Source organism: Rhinolophus sinicus, linkage group LG12, assembly GCF_036562045.2.
Source record: "Rhinolophus sinicus isolate RSC01 linkage group LG12, ASM3656204v1, whole genome shotgun sequence".
Taxonomy (NCBI): Eukaryota; Metazoa; Chordata; class Mammalia; order Chiroptera; family Rhinolophidae; genus Rhinolophus; species Rhinolophus sinicus.
The window spans coordinates 6,323,290-6,350,950 of NC_133761.1; the positions used below are offsets into that span (position 1 = coordinate 6,323,290).

The following is a 27,661-nucleotide window of genomic DNA, read 5'->3' on the forward strand; positions in this document are numbered from 1 at the left end:
CACTAGCAACAAAGGAAGTTTGAGGTCATCAATGATAAGAAAATCAAACGGAAGGCAAATAATAAAAGTATTGCAATGAATCTAACTGTGGATTCTAAAAATCAAAAGAAACCATTAGAGATTTCAATCTTCTATCACCATCTGAATCTGAGATACTCCAGTATTGTTACAAGGGAACTGACGTGGGCCAGTTTAAATAAATCCGTATCTATCCTGGTTTGCCATTTTTCTGATTTATTTCATACTTTCTTAGTATATCACAACTGAAATATCATGTTCTCCATATTATATACCAGCCCCCATCCCAACACTCATAATACCCTGCCCTCATGGCAGTCTCATCGTACAGTCTGGTCACAACTCATATTGGTAATATAATCTAGTTCTCATAAAATCACACATTTTATAAAGACCTTCCAAGACAGTGCCCATGAATTACTCACATGACACATGACAAATACCCAAGAAATGGAGCGTATGACAAGGTCATGGAGCCAGCAATATGCTTCATAAGAATTAGAGGTATGAATATTGGCCCAGAGAGGTGCCTGGGATCAAATAGATAAAAAGTTATCGACTGTTTTTGATCGAATGTATAGCCAAAGAGGTGATGGCTTAGTTTCAAAGAGACTGTGACCATTCAAGGCTTCAAAGGACCACGTTCCGGGCCGGCCCGGTGGCTCAGGCGGTTAGAGCTCCGTGCTCCTAACTCCGAAGGCTGCCGGTTCGATTCCCACATGGGCCAGTGGGCTCTCAACCACAAGGTTGCCAGTTCAATTCCTCGAGTCCCGCAAGGGATGGTGGGCTCTGCCCCCTGCAACTAAGATTGAACACGGCACCTTGAGCTGAGCTGCCTCCCGGATGGCTCAGTTGTTGGTTGGAGCGCATCCTCTCAACCACAAGGTTGCCAGTTCAATTCCTCGAGTCCCGCAAGGGATGGTGGGCAGCGCCCCCTGCAACTAAAATTGAACACGGCACCTTGAGCTGAGCTGCCGCTGAGCTCCCGGATGGCTCAGTTGGTTGGAGTGCGTCCTCTCAACCACAAGGTTGCCGGTTCGACTCCCGCAAGGGATGGTGGGCTGTGCCCCCTGCAACTAGCAACGGCAACTGGACCTGGAGCTGAGCTGTGCCCTCCACAACTAAGACTGAAAGAACAACAACTTGAAGCTGAACAAAACCCTCCACAACTAAGATTGAAAGGACAACAATTTGACCATTGTTCCCCAATAAAGTCCTGTTCCCCTTCCCCAATAAAATCTTTAAAAAAAAAAAAAAAAAAAAAGGACCACGTTCCAACTTCTAGGAACAGAAAGTTGGCTGAGATTTATGGGCATAGGCAGAGCAGAGGGTCTTGAAGAAGTCAGAAGGACTTTCTCCTCCTCTAGAATACAGTAGCTAAGGCCGGAAGGAGGAAGATGAGAGAAAGGAAGAATGGGAGGAACCTGAAGAGGGTGAGAAACAGGAGAACTATGAATGACAAGAAAGAGGGTCCTGGACTCCCAGGACAGCCACAAAGCAGAATGGCCATCTGGTAAACCTAGACAGGTGGGCCTGGACACCATCTTGAATAAATGTGTCCATATTCTGAGGATGACACTAACGTAGCAGAGAGACACGGACTGTTATTATGTAGCACGGAATAATGGATGGCTCAGAAGACAACATTTGTTAGGACTATGTATTAGTTATCTGTTGTTCTGTCAAGTTACCTTAAAACTCGATGGCTTCAAACACGGCTTCTTATCGCACAGTGTCACCGGGTAGGGCTAAGCTGGCCCCTCCACTTCTGTCTGTTTCACAGGCTGCAATCAAAGCATTAGCTGGGACACAGTCATCTGCAGGCCCCACTGGAGAAGGCTCACTCATGTGCCTGTTGGCCGGACTTCTGGCTGAACTGAAGGCCTCAGTTCCTCCCTGGCATTTGAGACAACCTTTAGATGCTTGCTATGTGGCCTTCTCCAACATGGCAGCTGGCTTCATCAAAGTGTACAAACCGGGAAGGTAGCAGAAAGTCCAGCGAGACAGAAGCCGAAGACTTTAGTCACCTAATCGTGGTGGTGACAACCTGTCACTTTGGTCTTATTCTATTCAGAAGTCAGTCCTTTCGGCGCACCCTCAAGGGGCGGGGATTACACAAAGATCCTTGCAGGCTATCTTTGAAAGCTGCCTCCCACAGACTAGACAGGCTCGGCTCCTAACAGCTTCTGCTGTCTGGGGCATGTTCTACAGAAGACCCTGCCTGTGGCATATTCTCAGGGGGAAAGGGAACCCCAGGAAAGAATGAGATTAACCTTTATGCCAACTTGACCAACTGGAGCCTCAGAAGACAAGTTGGTTTGCAGGAAACAAATAAGGAACACATCTTGCACCTCTGAGCTGAGGGTTCACTAGGTCTCATTTCTTTTATCTCATTGAATTCTCCAAGCCATGCTTTGTAATATATATTTTTATGATGATAACTGAAAAAAGTGAAGCTCAAACAGGTTGCCACACATCTGAGGACACACAGCTAGGATGGCAGACAGTCTGAAGTTCAGGATGACTCCAAAACGCAACGCACACTCTTTCTACAACCCAGTACTCCTCAGTGTTGCTAGAATGTGTATTTCTTTTATCACTTACAGTCGCAGGGATTTGTAGGAACCCACCAACATCAAGTTTTTGGAGCTTTACTAAAATATAAAATGTAAAATGCCACTCACAGAGTTTCCTGTAAAGCCCAACCTTTGGTGGATTAACATACTGTCACTGCAGACATTTTCGAAGCTCAAGTTCCTGGTATTCAATAGCATTCTGAGTTTAACAGCACCCGTGCATTATCACCAATAAATTTAATTGATTTGGACAAAGCACAACTATGCACTACTCACACTGAAAATGGCCAGAAGCTGATAAGCAAGAAGTGTGAGTGTTGCTTCTTTGAAAGTTTTTCTTACGCTCTCGAAGCTAGGGGTGCCGAGTCAGCTCAGAAAAGCATCCCTCCAGTGACCATGATATATCCGTGGCCTGACTCATGGGCAGTACACCCCCCATAGCTGGTCCAGGAGCCAATCTTGAGTCTTAACAGTGCCCCTCAGCCTGAATGCCACTGATGTGAGCCCCACAGGAAGTGTGACCTCATTCTGCCTCAGCCTCTGGTTGCGCAGGCTGGTTTTGAAAGGAAACAAGGGTGGTTTTAAGGCTGCCTTTCCCAAGAACGACATGCTCTTCTATTCTAGGAAACAACCAAAAGAACAAGAGGCTGCTGAAGACAAAACTTCTCTGCAAATGTCTGCACACGGTGATGTGTGCAGGCATCTATTAGGAGAGAAAGGTGGGGTTCCCCTTGATTAAGAGACTCCGGTACCTGTTGACATTCTGACAGTATTATCAGCTGAAGAACTGCTAAGTCCTGGATTTCTCCGCTGACTGTCAAACGCAGGAAGCTTCGTATTTCAGTAATTATTTTGTCATCTATCAACTGGAAGAAGAGACTGGGAACTCCCTTTGGAAAGAACGTGTGTGGGCAAATTATTTTTCCAAACAGATTTGTTGCTTGGATGGAAGTGGTACATAGTATCTGTTTCTTGTAAAGTTTTAGAACTGTAACTGAAGTCGTTTTTAGTGTTACTAATACTCAGTTAACTCTTAGTGTACTGCCTGTACCCTGCTACAAGAATTTGTATTACATGGCCACAAGACCTTACTTTTTGCTGCAGGACTTGGCTTAAAACTATACTGAATGCTTGGGGAAAACTAACCTAGGGTAATCTGGGCTGGGCATACTCATATTATATTGATCAAAACTCAAAAGGACAAATGACATATTATTATTAGGTTGGTGCAAAAGTAACTGCAGTTTAAAAGGTTAAAAATAATTGCAAAAAACCACAATTACTTTTGCACCAACCTAATATGTTATAGTGAAACAACAATTATTTTATATTCCAAACAAATGAAATCAATTGAACGCATGCTTTGATTTAGAGATTATCCAAAGACTGCCAGAAAGTTCTCCTGACTTATCTAAAGGTATAGATGAGCCAGGAACAAAATTTTCTAACAGGTTTTGTATGTACTTTATTGGAAGAATCAATCTAGAGCTATAGAATTATCCTGGTTTAATTTCATGCATGACAGCTACAACAACAATCCATTACTGGTTATCACATGTAAAAAAACGTGGATAGAGGTGGGGAATCAGAAAAGCATCTCATCCTATCTTATAAAGCTATTAGGATGGTGATACCTACAAAGTTTAATAGTCAACAAAAGGTAGATGTATGTGGTGAGCAGTAAATGGTCTTCATTCACGTAATTTTTTAATTTGTAATTGAGAAAGTAAATAATACGTTTGTGAGAACTGAGTTTTGAAATCTGCCCAGAGATGTTCTATTTTTAGTGCAAAGCAGGCTGATACCATGTACAAAAGACCCTCTCTGTGACTACCTGTCAGTGGCTCAAGGTGTTGGACAAAAGACAGACACCAATCCCAAGCATTATTTGAAACTTGATAATGAGGCTGATGGCTGCTGGATGATGAAAATGTAAATAAGTTTATTTAGAGGGCTCTAGACCCAATCTTTTTTCAGATTTCTTAATCAAGTAAGTCATTTTTATTGTGTTATTTTGACTACAAGTCAACCTTTGCAAGTCTAGCTTTCCCAATTAAATGTTGATCTTATTTACAGAAAAAGATTATTTGCATGCACTGATCAAGACACTGAAAAATGTAACAACAAAATGATAGCAGCAGACACCACCTCAGTGGCCCTTTGTCCTATATCTCCTGCCTTCCATCCTGTATTTCTGTATTATTTCAGTAAACAAATCTGACTAGTGCAATTAGTCGATGCCACCTGTTTTGGCATCACTTTTCTATTTTTAATATACAATCCACCTTTTTTTTTTTTAACGTCTTTTGCAGAAAATCTGTGAAGTTTGAACAAGCAGCCTTCCCAAGATGTACCGAATATCTCAACTGATGTCAACACCAGTGGCAAGTAAATGTGGGCGAACTGCTATACGCAATTATCTTTTGAATGATTAGACTTCTCTTAGCAATTTCCTTGCTTTGATTTTGCTGATACTCATACCATTAACCATCTGTCAGTAGCTTGTGCTTCTTAAATGCCAGTGTTCACTTTGGCAATGATTTTGACTTCATTTCTTTCCTTGAGAGAAATGTGGTATTTTTCTTTTAGTAGAAATTTAAAAAAAAAAAAAAAAAATCACCGTTTTCTTTTTTAGATTCCTGTGCATAAATGTGAAAGGAGATTGTTTATCAGCTATTAAGATGCAAAACTGTCTATAAAAAAATACTGAATGATTTTGATAGTTACTTGCAGAAAACAAGGGCGTTGTTAAAACGGTAGTGGTTTCAAGTTTCTTCCTTCCTCTTGTCATTTGTCTCCCCAAACCCTGCTTCTAGCCCTCCCTCAGGCACCTACAATTTTCTCCTTACAAATCAACCAGCCCAATCTGAACATCTACATTCCTTTCTTTGCTTAGATATTGTCAGAAATGGAATCAAGTCTCGCAGAGCCTGTCTAGTACAAGTATTTCTACCATTAATGTACAACATAAAATTCTGCTTTAGAGTTTAAAATATTAAGCAACTATAACTTTCCCTGATTGAAATCTGTTGCCACATCTTTGGTTAAACTGGAATGAATGAATGGGTGCTATTTAATTTTTTAAGTTAAGAATACTGACATGCTTCATACATTAGAAAATCATTTATAGGAAACAAAACTTTACTTTTTCCCTCCACAAATGCCTTTTGCTCATTATTTTACCATAGAAGTGCCGTAAAATGCACTAATGAGAGAGATTCTGGGCAGATGATTGAATTCCTCAGATTACTGAGTAAGCTAAAATAACCAGCACATTGGGTAATTAATTGACTTTGGTTTTCTATAGCTTCACACAAGATGTTTTCTTCCTCCTTTTCATGAGTCAGTGATGCTGATGATTTATTATTGCCTCATCCTGTGGGTAAGAATAATAATAAAGGACCTCTAAAGGAGTGTTGAACGGGAGAAGAACCAGAAGATAGAAGCCCCTGGATGATTTCTGGCTTCCTGGAGAGGCCTGCTGACAAGTTGTGTTATTACTGATTCATTGGATGGCTGTACCAGTTGGCGTCTCTGCTGAGGCTGGGACGTCAGCTATTTGCACCTTCTTTACAGCTTCCACTGTTTGCCATCACGCCCGTTGGTGAGGTGTGATCAATTTGTACTTCTCTCTCATTTGCTTATGCAGGTTCTTCCCGGTCTCAGATTAAAGGAGCTGGAGAGCTGTCTTCCACATGCATTTTCCCAAGGTATTTCCATGGGGCTTTTACAAGAAAAAAAAATCAATCAAATTCTCCTCCTGTGTATGCATTATATTGTTGCATTCCTGGTTTAAAAATATTAGTTTTAAATATCATCCAGTTTGGGGATAGGTATATACTTTCAGTTCCATGCACATACAAACTGAAAACTTGCCTAACATAATAATGGATTTTTTTTTTTGGAGGGGGGTGTAAACATGTTGGCAAATGTAAATTGTTTGTTTGGTGAGTGGAGAAAACTACGGAATACTGATGTTTCATTACTTTTTTTCAAATTTATATTCTCTTCAATATGCCTTTACTATTTCACTTTACAAGAGCAACAAGAGTCTACGCCAAAGCTCAAGCTGGCCCGATTTCGTGCTGCACTAAAAACATGTAGGGGCTACCATTTTGTTTAGTTTCTGCAATGAAATCTCTTTCCGCTTCCTTTCTGTGTTTTCTGTTCCTCTGTCCGTCTTTTATTCCCTGTGCAGGCATCTGCTGATGTTTCCTCTAGTATTCTGTGAAATGTGCCGATTGTACAAAGGGATCACGCACCGATACTAGAACCTGCCCCTTTTTGTAAACTCTAGGCCTCCAACTACTATCACTGAATTAGCCAAGGATGAACAAGCAGGCCGTGTGGAAAGGGCACGCACTTTAGATTCAGAGCGACCACGGTTCAAACCCTAGCTCTGCCACTTACTAGCTCTGTAAAATATACAAGTTATTTGCCCTTCTGCAACCTCTTTTTTTTTCACTGTTGCACCATGAAGATAATGATACTTAGCTTTTATGGAGGTTTGCCCAAAGCAGATAAAGCATAAAGTATGGGCCAGGCCCATAAGTTTTCAATACTAAATAATATTCATTTAAAATAGCACTTGACTAACTTTAGAGAATGTATTAATTGCAATTAGACTTTTAAATTTAAACACGTACCAGAATTTCAGTAGAGCATGAGGTTGCCTTTTAATCATACAGGTGTGTGATTGTTTTCCAAACCTAAGACACATACAGATTTACCTAACTAAATCGGAGACTTCCCTGAAGCAAACCAGGCATGGTCACTGCACAGACATTTGTGCAGCTGACCTAAAGGGACGTTGGCAATGGCTAGAAAGATCTCTTTGTCTGCACGTTCACCCTATAACTCGTACGTGTCTGGTGGCTGCGTAGTTACGTTATCTATTACAGTGCCAAGATTAAGGATATACGTAGCAATTAGAAGGATATTTAGAGTAAGGGGTGAAGGAAACAATGAGCTTCCAACACCCCAGAGAGACTGTTTTGCAATTTTTCCACCCAAAAAAATGGACTAATGTCAAGGGTGCAGTTACATCATATGGTCAAGAAACCAACGAGCCATAATGTTTCACCAACGTGTTTACAACAGAAAGAAACACCAAATGTTCGATGCTCTCACAGGGGAGGAGATGAAGCCCAGAAGATTAAGAGGGACATTCTTAGAGATGCAGAAGTAACTGGCAGCCATGAATGTCAAGAGGTGTTTTCCTTCATGGTGACTAGAAATGTGGATTTTGTGTGACTGGATGTTCTGCACGAAGATTGAAAGGACTTTCCTTCTTCCCTCTTTAGTTTTGCCTGTGATTTTCTGGATGGGGATGTGTCCTTTGACTGCTGCTCCGTAGACTCCCTGACAGGACTTCCCTGTCGCCGAAGTCCCAGACTGCTCACCAACGGCTACTATCTTTGGACGGAAGATAGTTTCCTCTGCGACAAAGATGGCAACGTAACTCTCAGTCCACCCCAGACCAGTGTTACGTACAAGGAGAACTTAGTTAGGTAAGTAGAGGGAGGATATTACGTAAAAGAATCAGAAGTCCAATCCATCCATTAATTATTCATTCATTCATTTGTTCATTCAACATTCATTTCTAAGGAGCCCATGACTGCTTCAGACCATGGAAACACAAAGGCTAATGAGGGGCGGGAATAGCTGACATGAAAACGAAAGGAATGAAGTGATGCATGTCCTGGGGTAGAAGTCTGAACAGAGTACAGTGGAAGGGAAATGGGAGGCCAATTTTTCTTGGAGGAATGGGTTAAAACGAGCTGCCTAGAGATGACGATGATTGATTTGAGTCTTTAGAGATGTGCAACATGAGTTAAAACAAATGGAAGAAAGGCGACTTCTGGAGAGAGTTCTGAGAGACCCTGACACAACTTTGGGAATGGCAAATAGTTTGGTAGAAATACAACTTTGGGTGGGAAAGGATGTCCTGCAAGAGAGAAGACTGAGCACCGAAGCAAGGCTGGATGGAGGGGGTTAAAGTCCCGGCTAAGGAGGTTGGGCTTTATTCTGCAGGTAAAGAGGGGTCACTGACAAATTGTCGAATTTCTCCTTATCAGGACAATACTGATTACAATGTAGGGGATTGTTGGGACTGTGGATGTGTGCGTGGTGAAAATCTTTCAGAAATGCAAACCAAATCACATCACTACCACCCTCTTCCCCTTGACATACGTCAATGTTCTCCCTTTGTTCTAACATTAAATTCCAATTCCTTCTCATAACATCCAAGGTTCTCCATTACTGGCCTTCTTTTTGCCTTCCTAGCCTAATTTCCTAGTACCATCCAATATGGGACCCACTTGTGTTTCAGTGAATAGGTCAGATGATCCTATGCAGCTCAAAGTTCTCTTCGGCCAGAAAGCCTCCCTTAGCAATGCCCCTCTTGGTGTTCTAGTTAATTCTGTCAGAGCACACATCCCTCCATAGCCGGGCAATTGAGCAGAGACTATGGAGCCAGACTGCCCGGGTTTGCATCTCAGCTATGTCACTTACTAGCTGTATGACCTCAGACAAGTTACTTAACCTCTTTGTGCCTCAGTTTCCTAATTTGAGAAATGGGGTAACAATGGTACCTCACAGGGCTGTTCTGAGGATGTGAGTTACTATATCTGAACCACTAAGAAAGACACCTGACACAAAATAAGCTCTATGAAAGCATTAGCAATACCTGCATTATGTTTGTCTGTCTCTAATACTGACTGTGAGCTTTGTGTACCCAAGGTTTTGTCTTTTATCTCAGTAGCCTTGGCATTGACCAAGCACCTGGCACACACAGAAATTTAAGAAACTTCTGTGGAATTAATAGAGGGAACAAATAAAATGAGCTCCATGGACCTGAACTGTAGAGATGAACTCTGTTCATTAAATCACTTTCACTAAATTCTGTTTTGAAAAACTGAACCTGACCGCTATTCATTAATCACCATGCTACTTACATTTCTCTCCAGAATATTTAGAAAGAAAAAGAGAATCCGCCGTTCCTTTTCTGCTTTCTTCAACCTCAGTGCCTCTAAATCCTGGCTGCATGGAAGTATCTTTGATGATGTTGACTTTTCCCCAAATGAGGACATCTCGTTGGAGGGAGTCAGCAGGGTGGACACGCACCATTGCAATGAAAATGGTGAGTTTGAATCTCCTTTTCCATAACAAAATACCATTTCCAAGTGGTCAGCAGCAACATTTGGTCCTGGACCAATGTAAAATCCAGAGACAACAGTCATTTTGATAGAGATAATGAGCCACGTATAAAAAAATTAATCTAAAGTTCTCTCCACACTCCTATGGGATCCAAATACATGTTTCCATGTGATGCAAAATAGCCTAATTTAAATATATGAATTATCACATTGACAAAACCTGGAAAACATTTGTATATGTTCAATGTATCTTTTCTGTACTACATACGGGTGGAAAAAGGATACTGGAGTCAGGGTTCAAGTCCTAATTTGGGCACATTGTGATAGTTACTTAACTAACTCTCAATTTTCTCATTTTTAAAACAAGATGTGTATATATAGTATGATAATAATATATTTATGCATTACCGTGTTTCCCCGAAAATAAGATCTAGCCAGACCATCAGTTCTAATGCATCTTTTGGAGCAAAAATTAATATAAATTAATATAAGACCCGGAATTATATATTATATTATATTATATTATATTATATTATATTATATTATATTAGACAGGTCTTATATTATAGTTAAATAAGACCGGGTCTTATATTAATTTTTGCTCCAAAAGACACATTAGAGCTGATGGTCTGGCTAGGTCTTATTTTCGGGGAAGCGTGGTATTATATCATAATATATGATAATAACATGAAATATTCCTGTTGAAATATGCTATATGTATATATTAGATATATCATATATATGTATTATGTAATATACATTTTGTAATAATATATGTAAATATGCCAATATCTGACAATTAAGTTCGCAAACTTCCCACCGTGTAAGTGCAGGGTGGAAAGTTCGTGAACTTGATTGTCCACTCATATATGCATATGTGTGTGTGTGCATGACATAGGTTTCAAGTGTACAATTCTGTATTACATCGTCTATATATCACATTGTGTGCTCACCACCCAGAGCCAGTTCTCCTTCCATCACCATATATTTGATCCCTTTACCCTCATCTCCCACCCCCCACCCCCCTTACCCTCTGGAAACCACTAAACTATTGTCTGTGTCTATGAGTTTTTGTTTCTTTGTCTGTCTTGTTCCTTTGTTGCTTTCAGTTTTACATCCCACATATCAGTGAAGTCATATGATTCTCGAGTTTTTCTGACTTCTTTCACTTAGCATGATAATATCAAGATCCATCCATGTTATCACAAATGGCACTATTTCATCTTTTCTCATGTCAGGGTAGTATTCCATTGTGTATATGTACCACATGTATCTTCTTTAACATGGATGGATCGGGAGAGTTTCATGCCAAGCGAAATAAGTCAGACAGAAAAGGACAAGAACAATCTGATTTCACTCAAAACAAAAAGCAACAAAGGAACACACAAACATACAAACAAAAACCCAAACCCACAGACTCAGACAACAGAATGGTGGTTACCAGAGGGTAAGCAAGGTGGAGGGAGGACGAAGAGGGTAAAGGGGGTGAAATACATAGTGAAAGAAGATTAGACTTCTGGTGGTGAGAACACAGCAGAGCATACAGATGTCGTATTATCAAGCTGCACACATGAAATTTATATAATGTTATTAAACAATGCTACCCCAATAAATTTAATATATTTTTTAAAAGAGATCAGTTTTCAGCCTCATGTAGGTATTTGAAAAAAAAAGAAATGGCTAATGATGTACAGTTTAACAGAGGTTAGTTCAAGTGCTCTGCAACCTCAAAGAAATCTCTGATAAGTAAGTTCTGTATGCAAACTTCCACCAGAAGGGTGAGGTAATCGTAGTCTCCACATCCCTGACAGGCTGGCACAAACACTTATAGCAATAAGAAGCACTCATTACTTTTTAATTGAGATATAGTGCACGTATCATAAAATTTACTATTTGAATGTGTAGAATTAGGTGATGAAAAAATATAGTCACAAGACAGCTTATGCAACACTGACCACTTTCTAATTCCAGAACATTTTCATCACCCCAAAGAGAAACCTCACCCTCATTACCAGTCACTCCCTATTATCCATCCCCCCACTCCCTCCCAGCCCTTGACAACCATTAGTCTACTTTCTGTCTCTGTGGATTTGCCACTTTTGGACTCTTGTGACTCTTTAAGCTACGTCTTTCTCTCACTGCTGCAGAAGTGGCTTTCTTTTGCTGACCTGTCACGTGCCTTTTGAAAGTTTCCATCCCTTGGTTCTAGGCTGGCTTTCGGGGGGGAGGGGGGGGAGGGGAGGGGGGGCAAGCCTCTTCTCAATTGTAAATCAACATTTTCCAAAGTGTGGGGTGGGACAGCAGATGCCTCTAGAACACAGTAGTAATGAACACTGGATCTCGCAGGGAGAGAAGCTGGGATCCCCTCTTCCAATCTTCCTCACTATCCTGCTAAAACCAAGGACAGGGCTCAGTTTAGAGCCTCAGACACTGCTCAGTTTAGAGCCTCGATAGGTTCAAGACTCTTGAACACTTGCTACTCTCTCTTGTTTTAGCAAAGTTCGTTTAACAAAGAATAAGCTCAGAGCTTTCTGCTACAATGGTGTTTAGTGCAAATGAAATAAAGTCTTATTTTCACTATACCTACTCTTATATTTACTTTCTCTTTAGGGCATTTAAATGATTGATAACAGTTTCCTATAAAGTACGTAAAAGACTCAAATGGGACAATTTGAGAAATGCATTAAATGGTTCAGGGTAAGCAGGCTCCAGGATATGGCAAAAATCAGGAAAATGTTGCTTGGATGACTTAAGTTTGGGAACCGCAGTTTCCCAGTTCCAAAGGCAGTTTCACATATTTGGAAATTCACATCTAGTTTTCCCATAGTTGCCGCTTCGAAATATGCCCAAACAATTTGAAAGCAACTGGACTAGAGCAGTGCTGCACGTGCCTGAGGTATCTTGTTAAAATTCTCATGGTTTCCAGGTATCTGCTAAATACAACAAATCAAACCACCATCCACCCCCTCCAAAATCAGTAATTAGTCAACCCGGGTGCACGCAGGACTTTGAAATCTCTCTTCTCGGCTGTAAACCGTAATCAAATCTTCCCCAGACTTTTTCTTTTCCGGATTTGCCCAAAGCCCCGTGACTTTTCTCAGCAATTTATTTTTTCTCTGGAACTGTCGCCTCGTTAGAAGACTCAAGCATTCAAAATTAAGTTGTTTTGCTGTTTTCTCTCTGGGCAATGGATGCAATCAAACTCACTTCCCCTGATTTTCTCTTGCTTCATTTTTCAGGCTAAAAAGCACTTTTTTTTTTTTTTTTTTTTTGGTTGCCTATTTGGTTTATCCTGAGTTCACCCCTTCCACTGCTGTGTTGAGACACCTTTCCTCATGAGTTGGAATTCATTCTTTAGCCATGGCACCTCGCAATTCCCCAGGCCCCAATACTGCAATTGAGGATGTGTTCCCAGAGCCTCATGAGTCACACTGAAAATGGATGGAGGATTCGTGCAGGGAGAACTGATCAGGACTTCCCCGCTCTATTTCCCCCAGTCCTAAGAATGAGAGGACCAGATGACCTCTGGCAAGGAACGCCAGCTGGAGGTCTGCGATTTTCTCTACAGCTAATTAGTGCCTCGCCCATAAATATCTTTGATGGCAACATCTGCATGTGGCATTGTGTTTCCCTCTGCAGCCAACAGTAATGCTCGCTTTACATGCAAGGATCTGGAAATGTGCTTGCAAAAATGGATTCATCCTTTTAAAACAGAAGTCAACTCCACTGAATGTAAATAAACCAGGATGAAATTAATATCTTCAAATCTGATACAGAAGAGCTATTTGGTGAAGTGTTTTCTGCATTCTGATCCTTCCATTCATTATTAAGGTTGGAGAAAAAAAAAATGTCAGTTAGGAAGTGTAGGTGAGGGGGGCAAATCATGTCGCTTCAGAGATGAAACATCCTTGATGATTTTTAATGTTAACATTATTTTTTGCAATTTCCGTCTTTAATGCCATCACCTCCGTTTTAGAAAACTTGGTGTAATATTTCCAGTATTCCACACAATATACATTTAAAAAAAAAAAGTCATCTAATTCTCAGTGGCAATGTTGTAAGTTCAACAAGGCAGCCTTGGGCAATAGCACAGGGGTCTTTTTACTATTGTCACAGCCTTCTCCACATCTTCCCAGATCTTAATTAAGTGCCACTCATGAATCAGCCCTAAAAGTTCCCAGTTCCTGCTCACCTCCACATTAATTTGACCACACGGCCTCCTCTTTTTTTTAAAACAGCCTTATTGAGGTATAATTGATAGTTAATATGTACAATTCGATGCGTTTAGATAGTTGCAAATACCCATGATCCCATGAGCACAATCAAGGTAACAGACATCCAACACCTCCAGAGTTTTCTTGTGTCCCTTTGTGGCTTGTTTTGGTGTCTTCGTTTTTTGTAGCAAGAGCATTTAACATAAGATCTACCCTGTTCACACATTTTGAAGTGCATAAAATTCCATACTGTTAAGTATTAGCCACTATACTATTGGGCCGACCTCTAGAACTTACTCATGTAGCGCAACTGAAACTCTACCCATTGGTCACTTCCCCATTTCTCCCAGCCCCCAGCCCCTAGCAACCACCGGTTTATCCTCTGCTTCTAGGAGTCTGGTGATTTTAGACACCTCCTGTAGGTGGGATCACTCAGCGTGTGTCCTGTGATTGGCTTATTTCACTGAACATGCTGTCCCGCAGGCTCGTCCGTAGTGTTACAAACGGCAGGATTTTCTTTCCTTGTTCATCTGTCCATGAACCCTTGGTTGTTTGTGCATCTTGGCTACTGTGACTGGAGCTGCGATGAACAACATCCAGGCCCTCCCCTGCCAGCGCGGTCATTGCTAGAGGATCAGCGTGTTTCACTTCCTGCTGCTTCATTTCTCCAAGGCAACTAGCAGGGAAGCTTCTGCAGTCCAGTGGCCCCAAGTTGTGGGAGGAACAGTGGGAGGAGCCTGCAGGTTGGCAGGAATTCCCCTGTGCAAAAGCACCTGTTAATTGGTTCAGTAACCAGGCTGAGCAGGAGGACAGCGCCACAGGTACACTCAGCCAACCAGCCTGGGCCAGGAGGCCGTTCTCCTTGAGTGAAGCCGCAAGCTCAGGTTGGCTTTAGCTTCCTGGACGGTGAGAACTGAGCCACCATCGCCATGGTTACTGTAGTCCTGTTACAGCAGGTCCAGGTTAGATCTGGGGTATAGAAACCTCAATGTCTCAATCTCCCTGCGCCCCACTATAACTCTCCATTTATGCATATATCTTATCGAGGGCTGACCATAAGCAAGGTGTCAAATGCTGATGTCTGGGACAGATCAGGGGACCTTTTCCAGACATTAAGTAAAAATCACACAAATGACATATTAGGTAGTATGTGTTTCTACAATAATTGTAAAATTGGCAATTATCATATGCCCTATGAAAGCAGAATGTAGGGGCTGTGACAAAAGTAAGGGCAATCAGGAAGATACAGAAAATGCAGGAAAGTACAGTTGTTCTCCCCTGGTAAGCGCTTAGCGGGATTGTTGAAAGAGCTATAACCATGAAGACTCCTTCTACATTTAGGTCTGCTCTCTCTTTGACAGGGTTTCAGCGTTACCGACATTTGGGGCTGAACGATTCTTTGTTTCGAGGCCGGTCCTGTGCATTATAACCAAAAATGTCTCCAGGCATTGCCGAATGCCCCCTGGGGGTGAGGGGAGAAATCACCCTGTTTAGAAGCACTGAGTGAGGACCCCGGGAATCTCTTGGAGTTCCATAATCACTTCCAGCTCCTGTAATGGCGCTGGGCTCTCTCAAAGGTCTCCCTCCTGAGTGAGCATTTCAACACACAAAGCTTCTCCGGTTACACTCCTGTTCCAAACTGCCCCAGAATAAATGCTGGGTCTCAAGTGTGACCCATGAGCCCCTTCCGTGATCAGGCCCCTGCTTAGCAGCCCAGCCAGAAACATCTCCGAGGACTGTCTACACTCACGGACCCCCGTCCAGACACACAGGAGAGCTTGCTCTTCTGGGAACCCACCATGTTCTCTCACAGATTGATGTCTTTCCCCCGTCTTTGCCTGGCCTGCCCTCTCTCTGGAGGAACTCCTACTCATCCCTCAAGTTTCCACATCGGGACTGCCTCACCTGTGAAGCCTCCCTTGATTCCCCCAGGCAGACGCAGATACTCCTTCCTAGATTCCCACTGGAATGCCCACGGCGAGGCTTCACTGTTGCAATTACCTCATTGCATCCTAACTGTTGGCTTGCATGTCTGTCCCTCTCAGGCCATGAGCAGGCACAGCTGTAAATCCCTGGACTTCTCACTCGCAGCTCCCATCGAGAGCCATGTGAGCCGTTATACAATAACTGTGCACCGAATGGAAGAAGAGAAGTGCCTGCCCGTGCCCCGAAAGCTTTGCATTCTCCTCTCCCCTTGCTCCACCTCCCAGTCTCCTCTGGCTTGGGGTCTTCTCTGCGGATGTCACTTGTGGGCAGCCTCAGTCCTTCCTTAGTCACTTTCTGCTCCAGACATCCCATGACAGCAATCAAAACAAGAAAAGCCTGTCTGATCTTTTTTTTTCATGACTTCTTTCAGAACCACCTGGATTTTGTCATATTTCAAAACCACACATTATATTATTGACATAAAAATGTGGCAGAAGCTTGCATACAGTGCCACCCTCACTTGGGGACACGCCATCACACCACTGCCTGCAGCATATGTTCTAAACTCTTTAGCCCAGGAAGCCAATGCCTTCTGTGACCCACCTTCTATCTAGTTTTCCAGCTTCATGTTTCACAGGGCTCTCCTGGGCACTCTGTTCTAACCCCACAGGCCCTGGCTTCCTTCACCAAACGGTCATGCCTCTGGCCTTTGCTCATCTCTGTACGGAAGGCCCTTTTCCTCTAGAACTTTCAGGAATGAGGACTAACGGAGGTGCCATGCCATCGAGAGAGCCACTCCCATCCTACTCCAGTGGCGTCACCAGTGTTATGATCACTAGCTACCGTGCCTTGAGAGTCACAACACACACACGTATGCACTCACATGTGCGCACACACATGAACACGTACGCACACACATTAAACGCTGTTTGCTTTTCCAGGAGGAGATTTTGACTGCTCTCTGACAGACGACCTGGAGTCAGAGAAGCCAAATGCAGACTCTGTCAAAGCCTCCTCTTCGGGCCATATCACATCTCATACTCCCAGAAATCACTCTCAGGATGTACCCCTTCAGCACCAGTGGATGGCTTCTGAATATCTCCCAGGAAACATTTTGGATCATTCAAGTGAGTTTCTTTTTCTAACTCTTTGCCACACCCAAAGAATTCTTGCTTTCAGGGCTGGAGAATGACTCAGAGATGACGAACGTACACTTAGGAACTGGACTCAACCTGTAGGAGGTGGTTAGGACCTGGGGTGCTGCAGCACCCGTGTGACACATTCACAGAGGAGGTGACTGCCTTTGGGGTGTCACCTTGGAGGCATCTGAAGGGCTGAATTTGCAGTGTTTTGTTTGTTTTTGAAAAGCCCTGAATATATTTGGTAAAATGTTAAGCTTTGCTAAATCTGGGTAGTATATACACAGGTGCCTGTTATTTCACTCTTTGTACTTAGCTGTGGATTTGAAAAGAAAAGAAAGAAGAATAAAACATCCTTTAATGCTATGCCCGTGGCAAGGAAAAGTGAAAAGATATAAAGGTATTGGGATTTCCTGTCAGGAGTAAATATGAAATAAATTCAGCAAGCACGTCCCTTAATCTCCCCGCACTTGTTATCTATAACTCAGAAACAGTTCACCTAACCCTCTAAAACTTAACATTTTCCTCTGTTATTGGAGATAATCAGAGTTCCTACCTTGTAATGATCAAAATAATTCAGGTAAAACCTTTAGTGTCATGTGTCATGTATACTAAATACCAAAAAATAAAAAATAAAAAAGCAAAGCTATGAGTACATAAGATTGAGGTTAAATGGAAAAATAATATCTTCGCTTTGTCTTCACAACGTCATGCATAGTCACTCCACTGACCATCTCTTCTTCTTCTGCCAAAGACCAGTAAGTCCTGCTTCATTTTGTCCCCAGGGTAGCTATTAAACAAATATTAACAAGGGTTTTTAAGTTCCCTTTCCAGGTGTTGGGATGGCAGGGAAAGCAGCTTTTACTGTTTAGACAGTTTCCAGGTAATCAACACCTACTAAGTAAGGGTCCATAGCCACCTCCTCTGGGAGCCCACCCTGTGTTTCTAGGGAGAGGGTGTGAAATGACCACTCTCTGTGCTCCCTTGCTCACAGGGTTCCCCTCTCCCATGCCCATTTCCTGCACTGCTGTGGCACGTTTACTTCTGCATCTTGCCCACCTGGCTGGGCCACGCGCTCCTAGAGGATGGCACTATGGTTTAATCATCTGTTTATTCCACACTGCCCACATGGTACCTGATACAGAGCATGGCTTACAGACAAGAATACTCAAGTTCAGAGGGGTCAAGTAAGCCTTTGTACAGGTTCTTCGCTGTGTCTGGAATGTGTCTCCCACTTGCTATTCCCAGAAGACCCCAACTCCTTCAAGGTCCACACCCAACAAGACCATTTCTGTGAGGCTTCCTCTGCCCCCTCTGGCTGGTGGAAGTAGCACTTTGCTTTCCCATAATCCCCTTGTGCTCTGCATCTATCTCTATGGGACCTACTTTCCTCTTCTTCACCTGGCTGTGAAGTCCTCGGTGGACAAGGTCTCCATCTGATTCTGTTTTATCTCCTTTACATGTAGGTTTTGAGTGTGCATTCTGTTCCAGGCAAGGTTCCACGTGCTGACAATAGAGGCACACACGCCATCATCTATTGGGGCTTTGTGAGTTCCAGTGGATGGAAACCCAACTCAAAGGGGATTAATCAGTAACAGGATTTATTAATGACAATTCCAGACACAGATGTCAGTTTTCTGTCCATCTATTTTTGTTGTCTCTTCTCTTCTGTGCCAGCTTTACACTTTAAAAGGCTATTACTCCATGGTGGCTTGGTGCCTACAACTTCCCCGTTTCCAGTCCAGCAGAAAGAGAGAAGAGCCTTCTGAGTTATGAGAAGAGCTCAGTTTTGTTGGTTCTGGAAGGGTCCCATTGACATGACAAAACCAATCACTTTGTCAATGAGGCTGTGAAGTTCCACATGGCTTGGAGTGGACCAGATGCTGGGAGGGAAATCGGTCTCCCCACCTGAGCCATGAACAAAAAGGGAGAAGTGATTCCCCAAGGAAATCCTGGGCACTGCCACCAAAGCCCAGCCAATAGATGTCAGCTAGTCTCAGTGAACTTGCAGTCTAGTGGGGAAATACAGAGAAATTAAAACAGCGATGTCAATTCATTGTGAAAAGAGCACACAGGGGGGCATGCATGAGCCATGGGTCTTGACTAAGGGCTGAGGGGGAGTCGAAGGATTCAAGGAAAGCTTTCAGAAGGTTACACTTGAGCAAAACCCAAACAGGTGCTAAATAAATGGCCACTGATGAATTCACTCAATGAACACCTCGCCCAAAATCATATAAGTTCTATCTTTGCAGAACTTAAATTGAAATCCAATAATCCTTCAATATTCAAGGCTAGTGATCTTTGCGGTTTGTCAAGCTAGACTTGTTTCTGTGAGAAAATGTTTCCCAAATTCCACATGAAATCGGAGGAGACTATCAATAGAAACGCACTTTGGAAGGATGGTTGAGAGTTCAATTGAGCCCACAATAACGTATTTAATTCACAGTGTACATGAAATACTGTACGTTCGCGGTGACGTCATTCACGGCTGCTATATTTTGTGTTGCCAATCACCAGTATTCCGCCCACATGGTGGAGTAAGTAGGTCTTGTGTGCTGACTCAATCTTCATTCAGAGCACAAATAGCAAAAATAAATACATTCATAGCACAAAGTCATTCCAAGTTTTAAACAACTGTTGCAAAATTGAGTTTCTTCTGGGCAGCATTTGGCAAACGTTAAGTTGAGGCCTGTTCCTACTTGCCTTTAAATCTTTCTGAGGTCATCCTCAGACCAGCTCTGATTTCTTTTAGGCGATTAGAATAATAGTGTCACGACTGGTTTAACTGAAGTTTAGCACTGCTGGAGAATTTGCAATCATTCCCACTGTGGCTCAATAGCACTGCAATAGTTTACTGAGAGCAAAGAGTTTTGCAAGGCCAATCAGTTCATGATTTTCGTTCTTTTTTTTTTTTTTTTCCCCCTTTACAGACTCCCAGTATGCAAAGTTGCAATTCTCTTTCCCTGCCCCATTTCAGGCAAAACATTGCTCACGTTCTGGCTAGATGAGGTTTTTAGATCTTGGCTCTGGCCCCTCATAGCTGTATGACCTTGGACAAATTTCATCATTCTTCTCAGCCTTGGTCTTCTCGTTTGCAGAATTATGATAATGGTTCCTACCTCACAGGTTGTGTTGATTAAATGAACTGACATATGAAAGCTCCATAGACGTAAGCATTCCAATTATTATTATCATCATCAGAGTTAGATATGACATTAGCAAAAACTCTACAAAGCCTTTCCCCAACAATAAAGTAAAGGCAAGCCCAAAACTGTTTATGTAGCGTAATCATTTATCTTTTAATGATAGAAAATCTATTTGTAAAAATTTTCTAACATTTGATAATTTTTTCTTGTTACTTCTGACAAATTGTTTGAGCCGACGGACATCTGTAAACTTTTGTTTTAGTATGAAGAAGAAAAGTTTTAGTATGATTTTGCTGTTCCAAGAGGATTTAATCATTAATGTTCTAATTCATTAATTTTATTTTTCCTATTAGAAACCAGTTTATTGGGAGAGGTCTCCTTTCAAACAATTCTGCTTACTGTTTGTTTGATCCTTTCTGCATGTGCAAGGTAATTCAGATTTTGTTTTCATGCAGTTGTGTTTCATAATTAATGAAATTGTAATTGATCGATGATTTACTTGCCTTATTCTGCAAAGTATATTTAGGTAGCTCTGTGGTTAAGATTTACTCATTTGCCTGTCCATGATAAGTATTCTTTTATCTGTCACCTCCTTCCTCCCATCATCTCACAAAGCATACAAAAGCCAGTGTATCTTGCTAGAAATTGGAATTTACCATGGATCCTCCTTTGTTTAAATCCCCAGTGACTCTCTGTTACAGATAGTCTAAGTACCCCTGCCTAGACTTCAAGGGCACTTAAAGTTCCCACTAGGGGACTTGGAGTCCTGCTGGGACTCCACCTTTCCCATTATACTTTTATATCCTAACATAAAGTGTCTGCTCCAGGGATGCCCACTCAGCATCTCAGAGCACATAATGCTCTTGCCTAATTACGGGCATGTATCTGTTCTACCCTCTGTCCAGCATGTCTTTTTCTTGCCGGGACCTCCAGGTCAGGGATCACATCCCTTCTGTGCTAAGCCCACTCATGCCTCAGGGCCTTTGCACATGCTGTTTACGCTGCCTAGTACAGTCTTCTCCAGAAAGCCTCATCATGTATGCGTGTCCTTCTTTCTGGAATCTGTTCCAAGGTCATATCATCAGAGAGCCCTGTCCTGACAACCCTGTATAAATAGCATACCACTCACTCTGTCACACACACCTCACTCTACTTTTCTTCAGAGCACTTACCACTCCCTGCCCTATTATAAGTTCATGTGTTTAATTGTTAAATCTCTCTCTATATATATAAGAATTGTGAGTCTCCTTTGCTACTGTATCCCCAGTGCCAGCGGCTCATCGATATTTGTTGAATCAGTGAAACAGGGAGGAACGGTCCAGTCCTGGGTCTTTGCGGTCCTTCCTGTACTCCGGTCAGCCAGTGCCGCTTGCTCTCAAGCCCCACCTCCCGAGGGTCTAACCCCTCATGCCACTTAAGGGAGGTGTGTTTTAAAATACAAAGTCCTGGTTCCTATCCCTGGAGATACTAATTTAGATCTACTGAAAATCAATTTTTTAAAACACGCTTCCCAGATAAGTATGAGGTTTGAGAAGTACTTTTATATCACAGGGGGACCAGAAAAACAAAAACGGGGGCAGGGGGTGGAGGTCCTACAGTTAAAAATAAATCTGCAAAATTCTGCGTTGTATTTCCCATGTTGGAGGATCACAATGTGCTTTAGCATGATAAAGGCGCAGTGAAATAATGTGGTGAAGAAACACGTTTTAGTTAACGTGGCATTTCCCAAACTTAGTTGATCATGGAACCCTTTCCTTTATTTCACAGGACTGTGAACGTAATATTCCTCTTAGACTAATTTCTGTAAACACTCCCCGTTAAGAGGGGAGCTTCACTCCCCATCCCTGAGTGTGAGCTGCATGGGGAAACTTGCTTCCAGAGAGTAGACGATGGCGAGAAGGGAAAGGTAACTTTACAGCCGAGAAACCTGGCAAACATGACCTCTGATAATCAATAGTAACATCGACAGGGGTCAGTTATGTTGACAGCAGGTACCCTTGATCCCGTGTGATGAGAATGGTCCTTCAGCTCCATGACCTTCCAAGCCCCAGTCTAACCGTGAGAAAAAAACAAATTGAGGGGCATTCTATAATTAGATTTTACCAGTCGTCCTCACAACTGTCAAGGTCATCCAAACCAAGGAGAGTCTGAGAAATTGTCACAGTCCCGAGGATCCTGAGGAAACAGGATGACTCCATGCAATGCAGTGTCCAGGATGGAATTCTGGGACATGGATAAACTAGGGAAAACTGTAAAGTCCAAATGAAGTGTGGAGCTGAGTTAACAGTGATGCCCCAATGTCAGTTCCTTAATTATGACAAATGTACCATGAATTGCAAGATGTTAATAATAGAAGAAACTGGATGGGTGGTATATGAGAACTCTCTGTACTCTTTTTCTGCAACTTTTCTGTATATCTGAAGTTATTCTAAGATCAAAAGGTTATTTAAGTAAATAATTTGTTAAAAAACTACTCACATGGGCAACAGCACAGATGAATCTCTTAGATATGATGTAAGTGAAAGATGACGGCTCAAGAGTCTGTATGATTGCATATACATATAAAATTCAAGAAAAGGCAAAACGAATCAGTTATTATAGATGTAAGATTGGTGGTTAATTCAGGGGGATACACTGGGAAGGGACAACAAAGGAAACCTTATAGGGTGCTGAAAATATCCTACATCTTGATTTCAGTAGTGATTGCAGGGGCCTATGTAAAAAAAAAAGCAAAAACACAAAAAACCAAGATGTGCACTTTATATGCTTTAGTATACATTTGTTAAAGCTCAAGTTAAACACATAGTTTAAAATTAAATTAAATATAAAATATTAAATGATTTAAATTATATTAAATTATAAATAAATATTAAATAAATGAAATAATTTAAAATTAAAATGCTCAATTAAAAATGCATATAAAGAGATATCTGAAAGGATATTCATCAGATTTTCATAATGGCTGCTTCAGGGTGGTGGGATTTTTATATTTTTCTTTTCTCCTTTGTTTTTATTTGTACTCTCTTTCCATAATTCGTATTTTGAACACAAAAACAATAAAGACATTATTCTTTTTCTAAAAATCCACCCTGTAATACAATCACTCATCAGATTGGTAAAACCCCAAAAGTTTAACACACTATTTGGGCAAGGTTTTGAAATATTAGGCATACAGATCTTCTCCTCTTTTTTTTCTAGAAATTTTATACGTTTGTGGTTAATATTTCAGTCTATGACCCAATTGGAGTTAAATTTTGTGTTAAGGAAAACACGTGGGGGTTCATTTTTTGCATGTGGATATACAATTGTCTCAACACTATTTGTTGATATGACTATCCTTTCTCCATTGAATTGCTTTTGCATCTCTGCTAAAAATTAGTTAACTGTCTCTATATGGCTCTTTTTCTGGGTTGTCTCTTCCATTGATCTGTATTTCTGTCCTTTTGCCAATACCGTACTATCTTTATCTTTATTAGTTTTCTAGTAAATCTTAAAATGAAGTATTTAGTAAATCTTAAAATCTAAAATCTATAGTCCACAGAAAAGCATATCTCATGTAATGGAAATGCATAATTAGTTTGCTGAACCTGAGCAATTCTGTTGTTTCAGATGGTTTCTGGGAGGAATGTTAGCCATTGTCTTCACATGCTCCTTGATGATAACTATTGCTTGTAAGTAACTGTTTCTCAAATGACTGCTCTGATTCCTGTATTTCATTCCAATTTTGGTCATTTCAAAGTATTTTCTCTTTCTCATCCAAGATCTTGTCAAGTCACTGTGTCTCAGCCTTGCCAGCTACTTGAAAGGCACCGCCTGTGCTCGTAAGTATTGCTTGCGTTATCATCGTCTGGATAAAGATGACCATAATCTGATATCCCAGAATGCTGAGTAATGATGGCAATGCCTACATATAGGAAAGGTCTTTGTCCTGAAAAATACTTTCTGTTACTGCTAATAGTATCATCATCCTGTCTCCTAAATTCTTACCCCAAAACAGAATAGAATTGATTTGTAAGGGAGCAGGACTCAGGAAATAATATGAATTTAAAATTCTTAAACAGTTTTAAAGGGCTTTTATAGATTCATAGCAATGCACTTTAAAAAATACTTCATATTAAGAGGCCTTTCTTTATCTTAGAGTTTCCCAAATAACTAGCAAACTGCCCATGAAATGATCTCTGTTGCAAACTGTGATTTCTCTGCCCTCTCTCCTCACTTAATGATCCCCTGTATACTGACTGCCATGGTTCAGCATATTTCAAAGGGTTACTGGGGTCTAGGTGAGAGGCTCCCAGAATTTCAAGCAGCCTGCAAAGCCCCATCCATTGCAAGATGGATTGTGTTAATTACCTTCACTTCAACATGGCTGCCAGAGGCCCACTCCCATAGCTTGGAGACTAAAGACTGTAATTCAAATTAGTTTACTGGTCTTTGTTCTTGACACTAGTTGCCCTATTTGTGAAGTCTTTGGGTTAATTCTGAAGTCACAACGGGGCCGAGTGAAGATTTGTTTTGTTTACGACTCCAGCCAGTATTGATTTACTGACACTTTGAGTGATGCTTCCTTTAGTTTCCTGGCACTCCAGGTTTCTGGGTGCAGGCATTGATACAGCTAAATTTTGTTTAATCTGATAGTTAGAAAATTGGGCCCTGAGGACACCCGAGAAATCCTTACTCCTTAGCCCTTGCAAATGAATGACATTTGCTTCAAGCTCTTCTAAGATACCTACTCCCCTCCCTCTGGCTACAGGCTGCTCTCTGCCCCACTCGGCATTAACTACAGGTCTGTATGTGTGCTCAGTTTTACAAAACGTTACTATTATTTGTCAGATGCTGTGAATTGTATACATGGTGTGAATTGTATACATCGGGTTCTCTGTGGGTTTTAAGATGACCATGTGAAAATTCATCAGAAAGACGAGGATAATCTTGGTAGGAAGCACTGGGATGAGGGCAGAGTTTCTCCAAGAGTGGCATGGCGACAACCTCTCTAGAGTCCACTGGGGAGCTTGTGTCCTTACACAGATTTATAGAACCTGATTCCAGACCTTCTGAACCTAAATTCCTGAGGGGTATTCCTTTCCAATAACTCCTCCAGGTAATTTTTTTGCACATTAGCTATGAATATCTTGGGAAGATGGTTTGATTTCTAAAGTGGCATCACTTAACCTACTAAATAAATCTTTATTGAGAACTTACATGTTCTGTGCAGCACTGGGAGCCCAGTTTTCCTCAGCAGATGCTTATGGAGTCTCCACCAAGAGCCAAACACTGTCACTTGGTGCCAGGGTTGTAGTGCCAAGGCCTCAAGATTTCAGAGTCAGACCTGCAGGGGTTGTGTCACCTATGGCTTTGGGGGCACCTCCTACTGTTCTGAGCTCCTTGTTTGTTCTCTCCGAAAAGAAATTAGGTCAGCACCAGGATGACAATTCCACCCGAAATACTCTCATCTACCGCCTCATTTATGGAATAAAATCCCTTCTTGGATTATTTGTATACATGCTTTAACGTGTTCTGTTGTTCCCCCTCCATTTTTTCCTATTTCTTCCCACCAGGCCTCAAATACACACAGTCTTACATTTAGGACCTATGAAAACAAGGACTATTGATTTCATTTTTGTATCCATCTCAATGCCTCGAAAATAGTAGATACATCATTAAATATTCATGGAATGTATTTGCTGCATCATTTCTTAAAGTACTTCCTTTATAGCCAAGAGCTCTGTATAGTAAAGATTTTGCAAGCCTCTCCCTCACATACAAACATACCCAGAAATGAATGAGCCAAAGTCATGGTTATTACTATCGAGAGTCAAGAATGCCTCATAAGTCTGTTCCAACAGTCAAGGATGAAGTCAAGGGCGTGCAGGGCAAGGTCCAAATCCACTTTCACAAACATCGATAGAGTAGCCCTCCCACGCATGTCGTGCATGGTGCAGTTAGATTATTAGTGCCAATTCTTTAGCACTTTACACATCTCAAGTCACATCCCTTTTCATACCATAATGCGATTCTTATTCATCTACCATCTTGGTTAACTGTAAAATCTGCAAGTTAGGGGACTGTCTGCATTGTTCACCATTGGCCCGAGTGTCCCTTTCAAATGAAGGTCCTCACAGGTATCCCACACTGCCAATGGGTTAGCATGAGCACTCTACCTTTTGCATATTCATGAACACATATACCATGTGTTCTCTCTACTCTTACATGCAGAAATGTATCTTTCTATAGTTGGTGAATGAATGAATAAGCTTTAGGGAGTAGAAATGGCGGGGGCGGGGGGAGCCACTTGTTACCCTCCAGGCATTTCTGTTCTAGAGGGGCTGTAGAGAAGAGAAAACAATATGAAATGGTAGTGAACTAAGTACCAAGCTGAGATTAGGGGCAGAAACCTCCACAGGGGAAAGGGAGGAAACTGAGAACTGCTGGGGGCAGGGGAGGGGGGAAGGGAGCTCAAAGTTGAAGCTCCACTTTCACAGTTACGATAACTCGAGCTCATTTGTCAGTGTGTGTGCACCGGGCACTATATCTCGTGCAGTGATTGGAGTAGATACCGCATTTCCTGTGTATGGGGATGAATTGTGCGTTTCTTTTCTCCTTTCTCTGACCCAGGTTTGCTAAAATTTGACGAGCATCAAGAGTGTCTCTGACGGATGTCTTCAATCTCAATATCCGGAAACTGTCCCATTTGCAGCCTGCTTGCAACAACTGCTTTACTGGAAGGGAGTGAACGACCGGATACTTAAGAAACACATTTTAATTTGGTTCTGTGATTTCTTAAAAAAAAAAAAAAAAAATCCCAATTTTTGCCCTCATAATTATAATATGCTCATAAAAATGAGATTAATTCATCTTTCCTTTGCAAACATTAGCAGGTGAAAGGGAAAGGACTGTGAAATGTCATAGAGAACAAACCACCTGGGTAAATGTTGCCAGATTATTCCTTAAGGCAGTGGTTCTCACACATGCATTTTCATTAGAGAATTATATGTGGGCAGATTCCTGGGCCTACCGACATGGACCTATCCTTTGCTAAACTGCTTTAATTGAATGATGAAAGCAAATTATATTATATATATATAATAGCATCTCAAAAGTAAATAAATGCTGTTTATATTTTTAAAATAATACAGAAAAAGTCATCATTTTCCCCAAAGGAGTGGCTCAGTATTTGGTGGTGACAGTAGATAATGGTTGATGGATCAAGGACAGGAGAGAGCCATTTTTTGGAAGGTATATTCTCTTGAACTCTTTCTTTTTAAACCAAGTTTTCAAACTTCTTGGGGCTCATTATTACCATTCACTAAAACTGCAATTAAAATAAATATACAACAGAAAAAAAATTCCTTAAGGGCAAAATAAAGGCAAAACACGGGAGTGCTTTGAAACCCGTAAAAATGGTGCCCTGCTTAACCGACCGAAGGGTGGTAGAAGATGCTCCTTCTTCATCCCTCTCGCTTGGGATACGTTCCAAACATGCCTCCC

General features: G+C 41.6%; 1 protein-coding gene and 1 long non-coding RNA gene across 8 annotated transcripts in view; one reads left to right on the forward strand and one right to left on the reverse strand.

Moving 5' to 3' along the window:
- The first annotated feature begins 3,175 nt into the window (after positions 1 to 3,175).
- TMEM71 (transmembrane protein 71) lies at positions 3,176 to 26,966 on the forward strand. Of its 7 annotated transcripts, none has more exons than XM_019724062.2 (10): positions 3,176 to 3,313; positions 4,907 to 4,988; positions 6,244 to 6,304; positions 7,898 to 8,104; positions 9,563 to 9,735; positions 16,833 to 17,018; positions 20,530 to 20,605; positions 23,786 to 23,847; positions 23,938 to 23,997; positions 26,789 to 26,966. In XM_019724062.2, exons 2-10 carry the CDS (start codon positions 4,943 to 4,945, stop codon positions 26,824 to 26,826), a joined length of 909 nt encoding a protein of 302 aa, XP_019579621.2. In that variant the 5' UTR covers positions 3,176 to 3,313; positions 4,907 to 4,942; the 3' UTR covers positions 26,827 to 26,966. The 7 variants fall into 7 exon arrangements, with proteins under 7 accessions (XP_019579621.2, XP_074172502.1, XP_019579641.2 ...); XM_074316401.1 differs by having other exon boundaries at positions 4,907 to 4,982; XM_019724082.2 differs by having other exon boundaries at positions 3,193 to 3,497.
- LOC141567821 (uncharacterized) overlaps positions 3,513 to 27,661 on the reverse strand; it is a 36,528-nt gene continuing 12,379 nt past the window's right edge. The window contains exon 3 of the long non-coding RNA XR_012490664.1: positions 3,513 to 6,318. This is a non-coding gene — a long non-coding RNA (uncharacterized LOC141567821). The remainder of the gene's footprint in view (positions 6,319 to 27,661) is intronic.